Below are 18090 nucleotides of genomic sequence, written 5' to 3'. Positions count from 1 at the left end.
GAGAGAGTGTATATTTGTGCACACAACCCCCCTCCCTCCCCCTCCCCCCTACCGCTTCCCTGTCTCCTTCTCCCACTGAGGCCTATGTGGTCCATGTGTTCTCCTCAGTCGATACAGCACTCTGGATTTGTCTTCCACGAGAAAGTGCCTGCGTTTGTCCAGGAATGGGGATATTGATCCACGACTCGGGCTATTGGAATACACTAAAGAGACTTGTTGCTTGTTACCTGGACTGTGAACGGCTTGGTCTCTCGGAGAGGACAGGGCTGTGTGGACTGTTGTGCGCTGAGGGTCTGGTCTGTGGAGCCAAGTGAACAGCCAGCTGCTGTCCTTTGTGTCTCTCAGCGTCTCTCCCAGGTGACAGCTTGTATCCCTGTCACGCCGCCGACTCTGATTGGCACAGCCGGTGTGCCGATGTGATTGTGCCGGATGTGCCATGCTTACACACACAAGTGAGAATATAAGCATTTGTAAACATTCACTCTCTTTATCGCTGCCTGTCCCTCTTTCTCTCTATCACACTGTTTTCCTCTTTCTATCTCTCACGCTTGCCACAAACCTTGAATTGACAGACCTGGTTGGAGTCATGCCTCACCAATGCGTGCCTGAATTCACGTGATCCACATGTCATGCCGGGGTGCCCCCTGATGAAATACCAAGTCATGTAGCATGCACAGGTGCATGCATGATTAATACGGCGCGGGATTAACGGTAGAATTGATAAACAAAGGTTACACGCAGTGGGGTGCAGGACTCCTTTCTCCGTTAACCCTCCTCTAGCTTTCCGGGAATTGCAACGCATATATTCGGCACAAGGGATCCTCGAGATCCAAAAAAAGAGAATGCCTAATTTGTCCCTTAAATTATTAGTTGAATGCAAAATAGGCTACTTCAACGTGGTTCCACTTCATTGGATTCAATTTTTAGGGTTAATATATAATGTATACTGAAGAAACTAACTTATTATGATCTCGTAGACCAAGGTGTGTCGATTGGGGTCATTTCATACAGATTATCTCTACTTTAATGCTAAAGACTTTTCTGTCCTTTAAACACTGGGGTATCGGCGGTTCAGCATTTCCCCAAGATCAGCGCGGTAATCAATTACGTTTAGTACAAATTCAATGCACTTAAACTTCCACTGCGAATAACCAGGGACTGCAGAACAGAAACACATTTATCGATAAGATAATTAATTCCTGTCCCTCCTCCTCCTCTTCCTCCTCCTCCTCTGTCTCCCGTGAAACGTTTTCAACCCCTTGGCTCCCCCATCTGCACTATATGAGACAACTGGCAATTTGAAGTAGAGTGGCTCGGTAGTCTAGCAAGCAGACACAAAAACAAGCGAACCGCGTCACTCACTCTCTCATTCATTGACCGCGCGCGGTCCGTTGCAATTTCCATTAGCTCTGCCGGATAGTCAGCGAAGACCCTCGAGTCTATCTGACGGAAGGAACGAGAGAGAGAGAGAGAAAGAGAGAGAGACAGAGAGAGTGATAGAAAGAGAGCGAGAGAGTATTTGGAGCTCTCCTCCGCCAGCGCTTGCTCGCAACGGAGGCAACGACAGGATGCTGACCACCGCTCTTCGCCAAACGGCAGTCGTTTCACCCGTCTCAAGGGGCTGACTCCTGGTCAGAAAAAAAAACTAATGGGCGTTTTTACCGTGTCTGCCGGTTCCCAAGAATCAACGGTTGGATATTTTCGAAAGACAAGAAATGAAGCGAATGAATGTGAGCATCGAGAAGTGTTCTGTTGTAGTGCCTACCCGCAGCATCATCACTCGCCAGTGAAACACTGAACTCCATTGATGCGGTGCTTCAGTGATTTAATATTTTGGGCTAATTACCTGCTAAATAGCCAACTAAAAGGATTTCCCATTGTATCTCTCGTGGACTTCCCAACTTTTGCCTTGCTTTGTTGCCTGTTTTGAGGTTTTCCGTCTTTGAAACAAACATTCCGGGATAGATCAACTCCGGAAAACCAGCGATCTTCTCCCGACCGAATAACAATTAGTCGGTTATTCATATCCACTCTTTCCGCAAGCATCTTCTCCTGGGTGGGATTGTGCCCGATGCTTGCCCTCTCTGTTTTGTATTTTTCATGTGTCTTGTCATGTGTTGTTGTCTATTTACAGCATGGCATGCATTATTCATAGCTATCGTCAAAGGAAATGTATTGTAATTACGCATGCAATACAACAATTATGCGTAAAACAAAAAGCCTCAATGCAATAACAACCGTAGGCTATTGCATTAGTCTATTTCGGTGTGTCCTTCCCTCCTACTTGGCAGATCCATCCTAACTTGATTTGTTTGTGTGCGTAAGTGTGTGTGTGTGTGTGTGTGTGTGTGTGTGTGTGTGTGTGTGTGTGTGTGTGTGTGTGTGTGTGAGCGCGAGCGAGCGAGCGCCCGCGCGAGTGTAAGAGGATAGTATGTGTGCTTGCATGTGCCCTTGCGCGTGCGCGTGTGGCATTAACTGTGCAAAATGTCACTAAATGCACCAATCTCTGTTTGTATGTGCGGTTGTATGTGTCTGATTGTTTTAGCCACGCTGGAAGTCGTCACCCATGTGGCCCTCGGGAGCGGGAAGCAGGCAGCCCTGCCCGCGGGAATCGGCGCTCCGCAGGGCGGCAATCAGTGGCAACGTCCTCGCCCTGCCTCCGCACCACGTTCCCACTGGCCGGAGCGTTCGAGTCTTCATCTGCGCCAACCCTGACGGTAAGCCTCAATGTTTGGCATGGGGGAAATATGTGTTGGTGTCTCATGTAAGCCAAACATATTAAACATTTTTACAAGAATTACCCAACACCATGGGATTAATAGTTTCTGTGGGTTTGGTGAGCTGTTAATTAGTGCAAAAAAAGAAAAACTGAACTTGCGACCTCTGTTTATGTCAAACCATTTTGCGTAGCATTTATCCTGGCAGATCCAAGATTGACAAACCCAGCAAGAACACTTGCCACCCCAATCTCCCAGTGCTAAAATATATATGATTTTTTTTACATTATAGAACATTTCATTCAAGAATATTAATATGATTATTATTGGCAGTATTTTCACTACAATGTTACAATTATTTATGGTGGCATCGTAGCACACTGTCCCTCCACGCACACTGTCCCTCCATGCACACTGTCCCTCAATGCCACCCTACAACTACCTCCTTGCCACCGCAGAGGATAATGTCCATATCCGTCCCACAGAGATTCTCTCAGTTGAGAAGGATGCAAAGTATTATTCCCTCCAAATGCAATTACCACTGGTCAATCATGTCCAATTCAGTCAACACGTGAGAACTAGCCAAGCCTTCTTACAGTTTTTCACAATTGCTAAAACACATTCTTGAAACAGTCACCCATTTTCTCAAAACTGTAAACACAAAACCTCATCTTCAAGCACTATTTACAAAACCTCTGAATCCTCTTGCAAAATGAAACTTTCGCCTCAAAACAGTTTTACCTGTGCTCAAAATCAAGCTTGAGCCTCAAAACAGATTTACCTGTGCTCAAAATCAAACACTGCTCTCAAATCATAAACAAAGTGATCAAAATGATATACACTATCAAGCAGTCAGTAAACAATACACAAAAAAATTGAAAACACATTGTTCAAAACATATAGTTCTCAAGGAGAAGATAATTTTTACGTAACCTCAAAACAAATTTCATATTTATCCATCATTGTCTTTTGATGAACGACAACATGTTCTATCATAGTAGCTCAAAATGTATCAGAAATTACTACTCTGCTCTCTTTTTTTTTGTTCTTTCTCCTCCTTGTACCCCTATACAGTACTGTACCCTGCATCTCACTACTCACAACTCACTCTTGTTCTTTGTTGATATGAACCTGCAACCAGTCAAAATCTATTGAGCAGTCAGTACTGTTACTGTAACAAATGGAAAGCACAATGTTCAGGGCCATACAATTTGTTCATTGTACAGTATACAGCCTACAATGCACTGTACTACAGTATACAATACTACAGTAAAAGGGACAACAATCTAAGGAGTAAACATGTGATCAATGTGCTTCTTCTTGTCTTTGGGCTGGGTTAGGCCAGAGCACTTTGTCGACATCACAAGCAATATTTTCCCACCTTCAACAACCTGTTTGCTCTCTGAACTGGCTTATATTGGTTGTGTCACATCATTTGAAACAAGTGAAATCAATTTTCAGTGGTTGTGTTTTGTCAATGACATGTTTTCTCTATTTGTATTTGATTGTTGCCATTTGTGTTTACCAGTATGGATGACATGTGCATTAGAGTGCAGAATGTGTTTTGAGAATGAGAATGTGTTTAGAGTTTTGCTGAAAAGTCTATGTGAGATCTGCAAATTGTGTTTTACCATGTGAAATGGTTTAAGGTATTGACAACAGACTGCACAATGAGCTACATGAGTTCAGGCAACTGAGAACATTGTTCAGCCAATGGGTTTTAGTGTTTTAGCAATTCAGAAAAACTGTATTAGGGCGGGCGGGCAGTAGTCTCGGTCTCCTCTTATTATTTTTGGCTGGAAGCCTTTCTGATATGAAGGAGTCAGGTGGCTGAGCGGTGAGGGAGTCGGGCTAGTAATCTGAAGGTTACCGGTTCGATTCCCGGCTCTGCAAAATGACGTTGTGTCCTTGGGCAAGGCACTTCACCCTACTTGCCTCGGGGGGAATGTCCCTGTACTTACTGTAAGTCGCTCTGGATAAGAGCGTCTGCTAAATGACTAAATGTAAATGTGATATGTAGATCCAGTTCCCTCAGCCTAACATGGTGAGTTCCCTTCATTATGAAGTAACATTTGTTTGTCACGGCAGGCAGCCTTTGTGTATATTGGTCATGCCAAGGGAGACAGGGATACTTGGTCTCTGTGCAGTGCGTGTAGAAAATGTCAGAGGCGCACAAAAATAATACCAGGGCTCGCGAGTCAATGGGAAGACGTCTCTCCTCCACTAGCAGAAAGTGTATTTGAATATGCCCACGGGAAGAGGGTTAAAAATAGTCCTCGCTAAATTTGGAATAAACAACACAAGGAAAGTGGAGTAGGCTGTTTTGAGAGAGAGAGAGAGAGACAGAAAGAGAGACAGAGAGAGAGAGAGAGAGAGAGAGAGAGAGGAGGAAATGAGGAAAGGGGGTGATGTGTGACTTTCATTGACAAGTTAATTGTCAGAATCAAGGTCAGAGACCAACTAATCTAAACGAGTAGTTCTAGTGTAAGTAATCTGTTCAATCGTGTCATCATGTCTAATATCAATTGCTCAAAATAGTGCAAAACTGATCATTCAGCCCATCTGAAGTAGAATTCAATGTAAGTGAAGAAAGGTAGATAGAGCATGGAAAATCACAAATACAGTAATGTAGGCTTCAAATGGAGAGACGAGGACTCTATCCTCACCTCTTATGTTTCTGTAAATACATGTCAACAAATTGCTCGGTATATTTTCCAGGAAGATCAGTTGTCACAGGGCTCATCAAAACAGGTGTGGTTTCTGCATCGCCACTAGAGGGCAGTATGTATGTAGTGCTACTTACAATACCAAACTCCTACAACCATATGCAATTAATGGCCAATAGTTTAAGGTGGTATTCTTCTAAGACATACATATGCTGTATCTGTATTATTGTTCAATAATACCAATTATTGAACCAAATTCATCTTCACGATCGAAAACTCTTGGAGCAATGATCTTAAATACATTCTACTGAGAGATAAGCACAGTGTCATAACAGTTTTATGGCGCCATTTTATTGCAGTCTGGCGACAAGGTTCTCTCCAGTGTGGTATACACTGCTTACATTTTTATGTGCTGAGCTGTGCAGTGTTGACATGTTGTAAATATCCCTCTTCTGTCTGCCTGCTCCCTCAATTGACCAACTGACTTAGTACACTGTCAGTGGACCGCAAAGAAAGGCATACTGCAACCAGTAAGTGACCAATGACCAATGTGTGCTATTTGCTGGTCAGAAAAAAACTAGAACACTCTAAGTCATCCTTCCTCATAGCAGTCCTGTATAGCGGTACGTGGTGGCATACCATGAAGCATTTATTGATGGTAACTTATCCAGTATGTTTTCTCTGCTTCTTCTCTGCTGGTATGCATGTTATGCTTTGTGATGTATCGCCAAGATGCTGAGAGCCATATGAGTAATGTGTGCTGAGTCGTGGTCCCTTATGAAGACGTAGTGCAAATGAATCATTGTGACTTGGGGCTCAGGTTTGAGCTCTGTTTAAACTGTGTGTGTGTGTGTGTGTGTGTGTGTGTGTGTGTGTGTGTTTGGCTGTGTATATGTGTGTTTGTGGGGTTTGTGTATGTGCACGTTTGTGTGTGTAGGCTGGGGTTGGAGCATTGCTCAAACTGGGCATGTGTGTGTGTGTGCGTGAGCGCATGTGTGTGTGTGTTCTCCATGTCGGATTCACCACAGCTGCTGTCCCTGATCAATTAAAAACACACTGTTATCTTCTCTCGTCAGTTGCCAGACAGCAGCTTTATGCCAGAGAGAAGGCCCCCGCAATTAATCTATACCGATATATCAATGAACAATGATTAGACTTGGTACGTGTGTGGAAGAGGGGGGGGGGGGGGGGGTGCATTCACTGCATTAATCTTAGTCCTGAGTGTAGATGTCTGTTTGTATGCAAGAACTCACACGCTCTTTAGGACCAAGACCCATGGGAAGTGAAGCAGGAAATGATCAATTTTCTCCAACGATCCCATTATCAAACACGACCCGTCACCTCTGAGACGTCCAATTAGTTTTCATATCAGAAAGGAATTATTCTGTGTAATATTTTCGTTAGGCTTTTTTGGGCACGGATTGCAGCTTGTGTTCGTTAGCAACTAAGATTCTATCAGAAACATAATTATTGTTCTAAACTCATAACTTTTACTCTCTCTCTTTCCAAAGAATATCTCTCCTCCATTCCTCTATGTTTAAGAGATCTCGTATCATCATCAATCATGTCAGACGCTTAACCGTGAAATCTATAAAACTCCAAAGAGAATTTTTATGGTCCGGGCCCGTTTTCAAAATTCAATCTGCTGAAAGACAGGGAGCTGAGAGAGTGGAGGATCAGAGGGAGGATGAGGTGGAGGGAGGGAGGGGAGTAGGGGATGGAGGGAGGGAGGGAGAGAGGACTGACCGGTGTCACCGGTGGTTCTTATTTAATAGATTCGTTCTCGGGGAGAGAGCGAGGCTGATAGAGAGAAAGAGAGAGGAGGTTGATGGAGCCTAGCCACTCTGCAGTGGAGGGCGGTTTATGGGGCGTGACCGAGCATACCGCTCCCGCTCCTCTTCACCTGGGGGGGGGGGGAGGAGAAGAGAGAGGAGAGTGGCGGTGTCTATTTTGGCAACCCCTTTAGACTCCGCTAACTCCCCAAGCACTCAGAACGGTGAGGGGCTCCAGCACAGCCCCGGCCGATGAGACCACAATCATTCTGACTGGTTTGGTTCCAGATGCTGTCGCGGTTTGGTTGGGGTTTGTTGTGGTGTGTTCGGCTTTAATGGTCATTCGGCAATCGTGCAATTGCCTCAAGTGGCATGTAAGAATCTCACCCTGATCAGATACAGGCATTCTGTATGTTTCTTTGCTCTCGGGGACAGTAGTAACGTCGGTGCTATACACGGTCCGTTGAAGCATTTCGGCTGGGTGCCGCCGCTAGTCAGCATTGTTCCCCGCTCCGTAGATGTCCCGTCCATCCATACGTTTAGTTATGTCATATGTAGATACACAAATCCATTGGCTAGTCAGTAAAGCATGCATGGACAGACCCGTGCACACAGGCTCTCTGTCACTCTCTCTCACACACTCACACACCCCTTGGCAGTAGTCACGGAGGAAGACTCGGTTTGTTCAGCACATCCTCTTTCCTCTCTGTTTCCATCAGGCTCCCTGAGCTCATGTGCATGCTAAACCTGTTACTGCATACTAGAGCTGTCCCTACAAGCCAGTAGTTAACTGATTAATCAGAAAATTTTTGTACGGACAAATGGGCAATGTGATGAAACCAGAGAAAGAGCGCCATAGAAAGAGCGGGAGGACAGGAGCGAAGGACAGAGCCGGATAGAGGGACGGAGCGCGAGATGAAGGGAATGGAAAAGAGAGAGAGAGAGAGTGAGAGAGAGGAAGAGAGAGACAGAAAAGAGAAGCACCCCCTTGCTCCAGTCCGTCTGTCACGCACACACGCACACACACACTCCTCCGTGGCCCGCAAACGTCAACATGCCACCAGCTCATCAGATCTCAATGAAAAGAGCAGTGGTGTTCTGTTATCAGCGCGACGCTTCGTACAAGGCAGCGAGCTCGCAGAACAGAGAGACAGAGAACAAGTGCCGAGACAGGACTTTAGATTTTATAAGGCTGCCTTTCAGAGTGCCCCCGCCCCCCCTCAACTAAGAGCAGACGTCGTCCAAATGTCAAGCCCTCAGTGCCAAGTTTTTCCTGTACAACGGGAGTTATGAGACACAGGTGCAACCTTGGTCATTTGTCTCCATCTGCATGAGAGGGATGGCCTGTGTCTGTATTCTGGTTTGAAAGCCCCCCCCCCCCCCCCCCCCCCCCCCACCCCCCCCCTTTATGGTGAATCAGTGACACCGTGAATTACACCAGATCCAGACATGACGCATTGTTTGGGTGACGTCTTTTTGGTTTTGTTGCATGACACAATCTGAAGGCGGCGGGGGGGAGGGCGGGGGGCGGGGTGACGTGTGTTCACGCGGTCGTGCACATCGTCCAATCGGCTGTCCTTCTGTCGGGCATGTTCTGTTTTTAACTGGCTGTCCATCATCTAGAATTGAAGACAGACAGAGAGAGAGAGAACAAGAGAGAGAGAGAGAGAGAGAGAGACAGAGAGAGAGAGAGAGACAGAGAGAGAGACAGAGAGAGAGAGAGAGAGAGAGAGAGAGAGAGAGAGAGAGAGAGAGAGAGAGAGAGAGAGAGAGAGAGAGAAGAAAAAAGAGGATGGGCCCCTGTCCTATCAGATTATTGTGACCCATGAGAGACTAAAATAAGAGAGGAAAGGAAGGAGGGGAAGAACGGATATAGGTAGGGGGGGGGGTGAAAGTGGGACAAAAGGATGACCTAGAGGCCTTCATTTTAACACCCTGCCGACAGACCAATATGGCCATCGCTCGTTCTTAAGGGAAGTTGCACTGCAGCTTGCTCAGTGTGCTGTTATGGCGCTCAGATGGTGCATGCGATCATAACCACTCACAGCCAATACTGATAGTAAATGTGTATCAAATATGGTATGCACATATGCATCACACATGTTAACTGTGTCCTTATACAGGAATTGTGTGGCGATGCATACATATGATACAGTAATATTGATCATTTATATTAGCAGACTATCAACTGCATCAAATGTGGTTTGTTGTTGACGTTTCTTTACTAATCGTGGTGACTGTAGGCTTTGAGTCATGTGTGGAATACAAAGATTCTGTTTTCTTGCCTTCAGACACAGAGGCAGAGAGGAACGCCCTGAAGGAACATGTCTACCCTAAACTACGGGACTTCTGCAGAGAGAACTACGGGATCGAGTTCCAGGTAATATCAAACGACCCTTTTCCCATCCATCCATTTCGTCCATCTTCTATTCCTAGAAAGATGTGTCCCCTGATGCCCCAATGGGCATTTCCACTGCATTAGAAACATGTCTTTGACCTGAGCCCCGCTGCTACCTCTATCGACCGCGTGAACCCCCCCCTGACTGGATTTACATGGCTGTCTCGACCGTGTGCAACCAGAGAAAACACCGTTACAGGACATCACACTGCGTGTCCTGCCAGGGCCTCAGGGACGAGCTGCATGCAGAGGCCCACGTTCCTTCTGTGCATACAGAAGGCTAGTATAGATAAGCTGGCACAGAAGACACCAGAGGATATCTGTCTCAGATAAGATGCTAGCGCCTACTGCCTTTGTTGTGCTTCTCCATGAATGCATCAGCCCCATTCTTCCCTGTGGCGCTGTTTGATATTAGTATCATTTACATACTGTAGCAAACAGGCCGGTGGTGGTGGTGTTCGTGGTGTGCAAAGAGATCTATATCAGTGATTTGTTTTTTCTTCCGAATCTGGGACAGTAACCAGGAGATTTTTCTCCAGGATTGTTCCTGGATGGATTCGTTTTTAATATCGTACATGCGATGCATTGTGGGGTAAACTGCGCCGTGCTTTGTACTTTAAGACTTTAAACTGCAGGATATTAACAATATGGCCTTTCGTCAAAATGTGCCGGCCTGTTAAGACTGTAGGAAGGGCCCGTTAACAAGGAGCAGACAGCATGTGTGCATAAACTCTGGGATTCCATTTGAAGAAATGAACTATTGGGGCTGTCATGAATAAGCAATGCACCCACCTCACACAGTATCTATGGTTTGTTGATATCACAAACATGTCTATGAATCTCTAGACTACACCACGCCAAACCCCCATATAAGAGTAATGCAACTGCTCACAGTAAACCCTCCAGGCCAGAGAGGGGCGCCAGTCTGAGAGAGAGAGGGGGCGCTAGTCTGAGAGAGAGGGGGCGCTAGTCTGAGAGAGAGGGGGCGCCAGTCTGAGAGAGAGGGGGCGCTAGTCTGAGAGAGAGGGGGCGCTAGTCTGAGAGAGAGGGGGCGCTAGTCTGAGAGAGAGGGGGCCGCTAGTCTGAGAGAGAGGGGGGCGCTAGTCTGAGAGAGAGGGGGCGCTAGTCTGAGCGAGAGGGGGCGCTAGTCTGAAATGCTCATAGAATCGCCACGTGCCCGGCCTGTGAGTCATGTTGCCGTCGTGGGGAGCTAGTGTTATGATATGCAGAGAAGCCCGGGAGAAGAATCTGTGACTCACCCCTGTGTCTCTAACCTTCCCTGGCGCCTCATCCAAACCTGGCCTTACTGGAGCCAGCACATGCTGGATCTGCGTTGTGGGACTGGAGGAGATGTGTGAGAAATGCATGCTGGATCTGGGGGGGAGGGCAGAAGAAGGGGAAATGCTAAATGGGTCTGGCAACCTTTAACAAGTGGTCAGGGGGTCGAGAGGAAAGAGTTCAAAACTCTGGATTGGATGGAAACGTGCGGTGTACAGGATGTGTGCGCACGCACACACACACACGCGCGCGCACACACAGCTGAGCTGTCGATTCCACGTGGCGAATCCCGATTCTCCTCAGCCCATCGTCACTTGACTCCGTTTTCAGGCGGAACGCTCCCGTTAACGGGATGGAGAGGGGAATCCGTCAGCGTCGGACCCTGGGGGCGGCGTGTCCTCATTCAGTCAACACACACCGCAGAGTGGACCGCCCTGGAGGACACGCACAAACACGTCGCACACACACACACACAATTACACAGAGACCCATTCCCCACTTTCACAGGCGCACGCAGAGACACTGTATATCCATCTGTTTGTACATAAACACCAACACATACAAAGCCACACACAGGCAAGTCAAACTCTGGATGGGTTTAGTTGTTCCATTTGTTGGGTTGTCCAGCTTTCCACACACGGTGTACGTGTCTTTGTGTGTGAGGGGAACAATTGAGCAAGAGAACAGGAGGCCTTCATGCATCGCAGGAAGCAATGGATTACATATTGATGATTATCATACACCGTTGCGCCCGCCTGGTGGTTTCAATTTCACTTTTAAGTCCTATTTCATTGGAAACAGCGGCGGAAACGGGGAATCTCTTATTGAAGGTGGCTTCTAAAGGCTCACACGAAACCCTTCTTCTACCGTTTCAAACACGTTTGTCTCGGGCTGATTCGAAAGGGGTTCCATGCGTCGTACAGCACAGCGTTGGCTCACTTCGCAGGGCGCATATGTCGCAGGTGTTGATTTCACTTAGTTAGTGTTACTCCCAGCCTCAACCTCCATCTCCTATGACTTGCAGGCACATGCACTTTCCAAAACGACTGCTTCGCCGGAGCCGCGCCTTCATGAAGCTAGCAATTAGGGTGGCGTGGGTGGTGGGTATTTTAACTCAGGCGTAAGTTCAGCCAATCTGCTGGGTTTACACTGTGATAACGCTGGAACAATCGCTCTCGTGATGTGCCGAGTTTCTTTGTTATTGTCGCCGAAAGACGGAAGCCGCAGTGTGAGATTGTCTTGGCAGGGCCGCTACCACACGCATGCACTAACACACACACAGACACTCAGACACACACACAAAGACATGCGCACGCCTGTTACTGCTGTGGAATTACAATAGCAGTTTCCCTGCCTCTTCCGTGAGATGGTGTTTAACGCCCGTCAGTCAAACGTCTCTGCGAGGTCTCCCGGCACCAGCACCGAGACGAGAGAGACAGACAAGAGGTGACACTAGATTTCACAAAAACGTATTCACCCGCTCTATTATAGACCCACAGCGCGCTTTGAAAGTACAGGAAATAAGACTGTCATTTTGGCTTTGTCGGAAAACGCAGCCCACGACGCCGAACATCGTTTCGACGAGGCGAAGGTATCAAAACCGTCCTGTGAAGCCGCGTTTTGGGATTATTTCCCCCTTTTTTCTTGGCCTTTCTGAGGGTGTTTTTGGATGAAAAGCGCACATCCTCGGCGCACATTTCACCCTGAGGACTGTCAAGCGGTAGACATGACACGCGTACTCTGCTTGTTCTCCTGAGTTCTAGAAGCTTCTTTGAAACTTGCAGCTCAAAGATCAAACGGTCTTCTTTCATTGCTTCAAACGGTCTGAGGGCTTCAATCATATCACATCAATTACCATAGCATTATCATATCCTAGATTTGAGTATTAATTATTGTCTACGCAACCAACTTTTGCTTCAGGGCAACATGCGGCGTTTGTCTCTCCCATTCATCCTTGTCTTCTGTCATATTTAGTCTCTCTCTCTCTCTCTCTCTCTCTCCCTCTCTCTAGTCTCTCGCTCGCTCTCTCTCTCTCCCTCTCTCTGTCTCTCTCTCGCTCTCGCTCTCTCTCCCTCTCTCTGTCTCTCTCTCTCTCTCTCTCTCTTTGTCTCCTTTCGGTCCCAGTCTAACAATCCATGAGTTTTCCTTTCCCCCTGCTGCCTGTCACACGCTCTTGTCCCTACTGTCTCTACTTGCCTACTTGCTCTCTTACGCTCATGCATCTCTCCTCCTTCCCTCCCTCTTTCCTTCCCTCCATTGACCTCATTGTCCAAGGCCGGCACCACTCATAGTCCTGGTTTCTCCAGCTACCACTAGGGGTCAGACGACTGATCCCTGGACCTCCAGCCCTCCACCAGATAGACTGTAAAAGTTCGAAAACAGCTGCCATTCCACAGACACAAATACATCAATCTATACTGTCTTTATCCTGCTTTTTAGTGGGTGACAGTTTGTTTGGCAACTCAATTACAATGCAGATCCCTAATTCCTTCTCCTCTCATGCTGAGGTGAGCGGGTCTTCTGACAGACCCTGTCTCATTAAAATATAGTATAACCATGTCTTTGTCTTCCCCCTGCTCTTCTCACGTGGACCCTCTCACCTCGTCGCCGGCGGGAGAGCCAAAATGTCAGCCGCTGGCTCTAATTGCCCCACGTGTCAGTGCTCTCCCTCGAGGGTCTGTTTGTGTCTGTGACTGCACTGCCATTGTAGGCCCACTGTGTGCATTCCCATGCTTCAGGCCTTCGTGCCCAAGACACATTTCCTATGGGACAAATAAAGTCATCTTGGATCTTGAGTACTGGCGCAGCAAGCCAAGGTAAATGAGATATATTTAAAGTGTAAAAGCGTTTTTTTTTTGGCTTTATTTTCCCACATTTGTTTGCCGGCTTTCTTGGTATAATGAGGCCAGCTGTTGTCAAATGTATATTTCAAGTTAGTAAATTTTTTACATTCCCACTTGGTAGCAGAACTTCAGCAAAAAGAGCTCACATAATTTATTGATGTTATTAATTAAAATAAATAGTCTCAATCGTAACTTCATTCCTGCATGGCATTATATACTTCACTGTTGTATACTGGTTATGTTAAATTAACAGCTTTAAGATATTCCCTTTAGTGGCAGGCCTATTTTTAGTTTTACTCTATGTTGCCTTCAAGGGATTTTGGTGGATGTTATTTTTCAGTTTTCTGCCTGATTTCCTACCCTTTCCTTGTGGCCATATCAGGCCTCGTCCAGAAGACTTAATATCACTAACCTTCAATACCTAAAGAAGTGCTTCCTCCGCACTTGACCTGCCCGAGGGCCAACCTAGTCCACGACCAATAAAAAGCTGCTTAGCAAAAGCTGATTCTGTTCTTATGTAAGCAGCATCTTTGTGATGGAAGGTTTGAGAAAGAGAGGGGGAGAAAGAGAGAGAGAGAGAGAGAGAGAGAGAGAGAGAGAGAGAGAGAGAGAGAGAGAGAGAGAGAGAGAGAGAGAGAGAGAGAGAGAGAGAGAAAATCAAGAGAGACGCATGAAGCAAGAGGAGAATAAAAGAGTGAGAGAAAGAGATGAAGAGAGAGAGAGCGCGAGAGAAAGAAAGCTACGTGCAGAGCACAAATAAGGACTCTTCAGAACACCCAAATCCTGCGCCTGTAGGGAACTTCCTCATTTGAAAAATCCCCCCCCCCCATCCTAATCCTCCTCTCTAAACACGACACTCCCTCCGCAGACTCTCTCCTCTCCAAGCCACAGTATCTCCCCCCCTCTCCTATCTCATATCTCCACTCCTCTTCTTTTTCCATCTCTCACCTGTCCTCTTTCGCTTGTAGAGTATCGGTCCGAGGGGAAATAAAATCATTGTCTCCTCCCCCATGGTGTTTGGTGGCGATGACTGACGTCTTCATTTGGTTCTTAATCATGACCCCCCCTCTTCCCCACCCGCCGACCCCGGAGAACCTCTTTATTACGGGCTGCCTTTCTCTCCAGTACCCCTCTTCACTCTTTGTCAACGCCGGGGTGTTATGAGTCTGTGATGGGAGCTTAATCTGGAGAAGTGTGTCTATTTCTTCTGCTTTGGGGGGGGGGGGGGGGGGGACGATTGTGAGATGAAATATTCATGTCAGATGTGGTGTTCTCTTCTAAACGTCTCAGAAGTTAGAGTAACACAACATGAAATAGACACATATGCCCACAACTTCATTGTTGTACTCCCTTCAGCCTTCAGTGATGATTGACAGGGTGCCTTGAAAATATCCGAGCGAGGGCCGCCGTGACAAATAAATAGTACAAACTACTTTTGCTGAAAGATTTCTGGAAATCCCGAATAAAGCGGGAGATCAAGTGAGTGAAGGCTCGCTCCGACTTTTCATCCTACCAAAATGGACCGTTTCATTGAACCCTTTTGAGAGCCCTGTCACGTGGTCTCCCTGCCCTGCCAGCCGGCTTGACGGGGAGACAGCAGGTGGTTGAGCGGAAGCTTCCAGAGCTGTCAAAGACTTGAACTGCTCTCTGATTGCACTCTGCATCTGCATAGCTGAGGGCCTTTGAGACCGGCTCCACTGGTGCTTGCTAGCACAGCAACCCGCAGGTACACAACAGTCCGGGCAAAGAACACGGGCCCAGCTCCAGCCCTCCACGGGCAATCTTGCCAACCCAGGGACCGAACTGGCAGCCCTGTGGAATGTCGATCAAACTGTCGCCCCTGTTTCAGTGAGATGGGTTATCTAGTTTTTGGGGTTGTCTAGTTTCAGTGAATAGTTGAATGCTAAGTGATCCAGACAGAGACCATTTTTAGCTCTCACTCCAACTCTTCAGCTGCACAAAATTGTTAAGAGAATACAGCACTGTATAAAGCACTGTATTGTCGTTTGCTGAATGTAGGCCAACAGACAGGACTCTGGGAGATGTAGGCGAACGTACTGGAGGGGATTGTGGGTTCTCAGAGGGCTGGGTTGTTCCCTTAAGGGGCCTCGACAGAAGCAGATTGGCGTGGCCACACTCGTTTTACGGATTCCCTTCTCCTCTCTTCCACTCAGTCCCCCTGTGCCCACTGGAGATTTGCCCCGCGGCATGTTTGCAGTCGGAATTATCCACGCCGGCGACACCGATTTTGAAAAATGTGTCGAGGGAGATCCCTCTAGCGAAACGCACACACACGCACACACACACGCACAGAAGTGTGTTCAGGAAGTCTTCTGTCGCACTCCATTCCTCCCGTCTGCTCTACCCTGGGCGGTAAGGTGAAATCCCCGACAGAGAGAAGGTGTCAGAGCCAGGTGGGCCCTTGCGGACGCCGCTGTGTACATACCGCAAGCATTTGCATATGAGACACCGCTAGACAGTGCCCGCTGGAGGAGGACTCACAGCTTCTGATCGTCGAGAATATCCATTGTGCTTCATGCTGCATAATCACTACGGTTTCGATCGTTGTCTAACTCTCTCTGTGTGTGTGTGTGTGTGTGTGTGTGTCTCCAGGTGGTGGACCTGTACTGGGGGATAGACCCGGAGGAGTGGGACAGCCCTGAGCTCCAGCGGCTGAGGATGAAGCTGCTGGAGGAGTGCCTGAAGACCTCCGCAGGTCCATGCTTTGTTGTGGGTATACGAACTCTATAATCAGCCTTCAGAAGCATTCATGTGCCTTGCATGCCGCAGCTGTCCCTGTGTGTGTGTGTGTGTGTGTGTGTGTGTGTGTGTGTGTGTGTGTGTGTGTGTGTGTGTGAACAGCTCATCCTAGCAATTGGATGACAGCCCGTCTTTCCTTCTGTCAACCTGTCATCCACCCATCTATTCATTCAGCCATCCATCCAAAAGCATTTGGTTGGATGTCCGTTGTTCAACCTTGCCAGCTCAGACAGGTGGACAGTGGAGAGTCAAGATGCACTTTGTGAATTGCTGAGATTGACACCCTTATATATTCGTTGAGATACATGAATGCATATTTATTAATATAATTTATTAATTATAATTCCACGGTTATGAGAAAGGTTTAAGGGGACTAAAGGCATCGATATATAGAGATGGGTGTTTGGGCTATACTGTAGAGAGAGAGAGAGAGAGAGAGAGAGAGAGAGAGAAACAGAGAGAGAGAAACAGAGAGAGAGAGAGATGGAGAGTTAGATAGGCAGGTGTGGGATTGATTGTGAATTATTCAAAAGGGAGAGCAGCCATTCTGAGGCAGAGGATGGGGTTGTAATTGAGGTGAGAGATCAGTTTGGGGTGGGGGGGGTCTATGCAGAGGAGGAGCCTCAGTCCCCCTGGGGAGCGCTACATTCTTCTGTCTCTGGTGATCCATCTCCCTCTCTCTATCCCTCTCTCTCTCTCCCTCTCTCTATCCCTCTCTCTATCCCTCTCTCTCTCTCTCCCTCTCTCTATCCCTCTCTCTCTCCATCTCCCTCTCTCTATCCCTCTCTCTATCCCTCTCTCTCTCTCTCCCTCTCTCTATCCCTCTCTCTCCCTCTCTCTCCCTCTCTCTATCCCTCTCTCCCTCTCTCTATCCCTCTCTCTCTCTCTCTTTCTCTTTAACTATTTGTCTCTCCCTTTTTTCTCTGTCTTTCTCTTATTTGTCTCTCTCTAGCTCTCATTTTCTCTCATTGTCTATCTCTCTTTGTTCTCTCTCTCTGTCTCTCTCTCTGTCTCTCTCTCGCTCTCTCTTTCTCCTGTTACCTTCATCCTTCTCCACACTCCCCTCCGGTTGTCCCCTGCTGGACCCCCTCTCTCAGGTGAGCCCTCTCCCCAGTGCTGAGGGCGCCGCTGGAGGCTTGGTGAGCCTCTTTGTACACTGATCCATATTAACCTTGCCTGGCCTTGGCCAGCATAACAGAAACACAACAAGAAGCAAATGTACACAATCGCACACACGCGCAAACCATACGCACGCTTGGGAGTACGAGTGAGGACTCCGGTTCTGAAGGAAAGAAGAACCAGGATAAGACAGGTCATGGACGGGCACACGCACTCCCTCTCTCTCTGATACACAAACACACACACACTTCCCCACACACCAATCATAAGTTAAGGAGCGCGTGGGTGGATAAGAGGGGCAGAGCGAAGGAGGGTCTCAGTGTGTCTCGAGACGCCTGCTGTAATTATACGGTAGCACGGATGCAGAAACACCGAGACACGGAGACGCAGACGCAGACACACTCGGGCCCTGCGGATGAGTCATTTCAATCACTTTATTCCTCATCAACAAAAGATTGGAGGTCAGTTCCAAGTGTATCTCCCTCGGTGTTATAAGCCTCACTTTGCGACGTATAAACAGCCCTCTCAAGAACAACG

The 18090-nt window shown here is 47.5% G+C and overlaps 1 protein-coding gene across 1 annotated transcript in view; it reads left to right on the top strand.

Annotated features, from left to right (window-relative positions):
* Nucleotides 1-1715: 1715 nt before the first annotated feature.
* Nucleotides 1716-18090, top strand: part of LOC136967849 (NACHT and WD repeat domain-containing protein 2) — a 30344-nt gene continuing 13969 nt past the window's right edge. Inside the window, exons 1-4 of the mRNA XM_067261813.1 lie at nucleotides 1716-1730; nucleotides 2546-2717; nucleotides 9447-9535; nucleotides 16288-16404. Of these exons, the coding sequence (XP_067117914.1) occupies nucleotides 1716-1730; nucleotides 2546-2717; nucleotides 9447-9535; nucleotides 16288-16404 (393 nt within the window). The remainder of the gene's footprint in view (nucleotides 1731-2545; nucleotides 2718-9446; nucleotides 9536-16287; nucleotides 16405-18090) is intronic.

This window comes from Osmerus mordax, chromosome 23 (assembly GCF_038355195.1).
Source record: "Osmerus mordax isolate fOsmMor3 chromosome 23, fOsmMor3.pri, whole genome shotgun sequence".
In the NCBI taxonomy this organism is placed as follows: Eukaryota; Metazoa; Chordata; class Actinopteri; order Osmeriformes; family Osmeridae; genus Osmerus; species Osmerus mordax.
The sequence above is the reverse complement of the archived record's forward strand: the minus strand, read 5'-3'. Positions and strand labels throughout refer to the sequence as shown.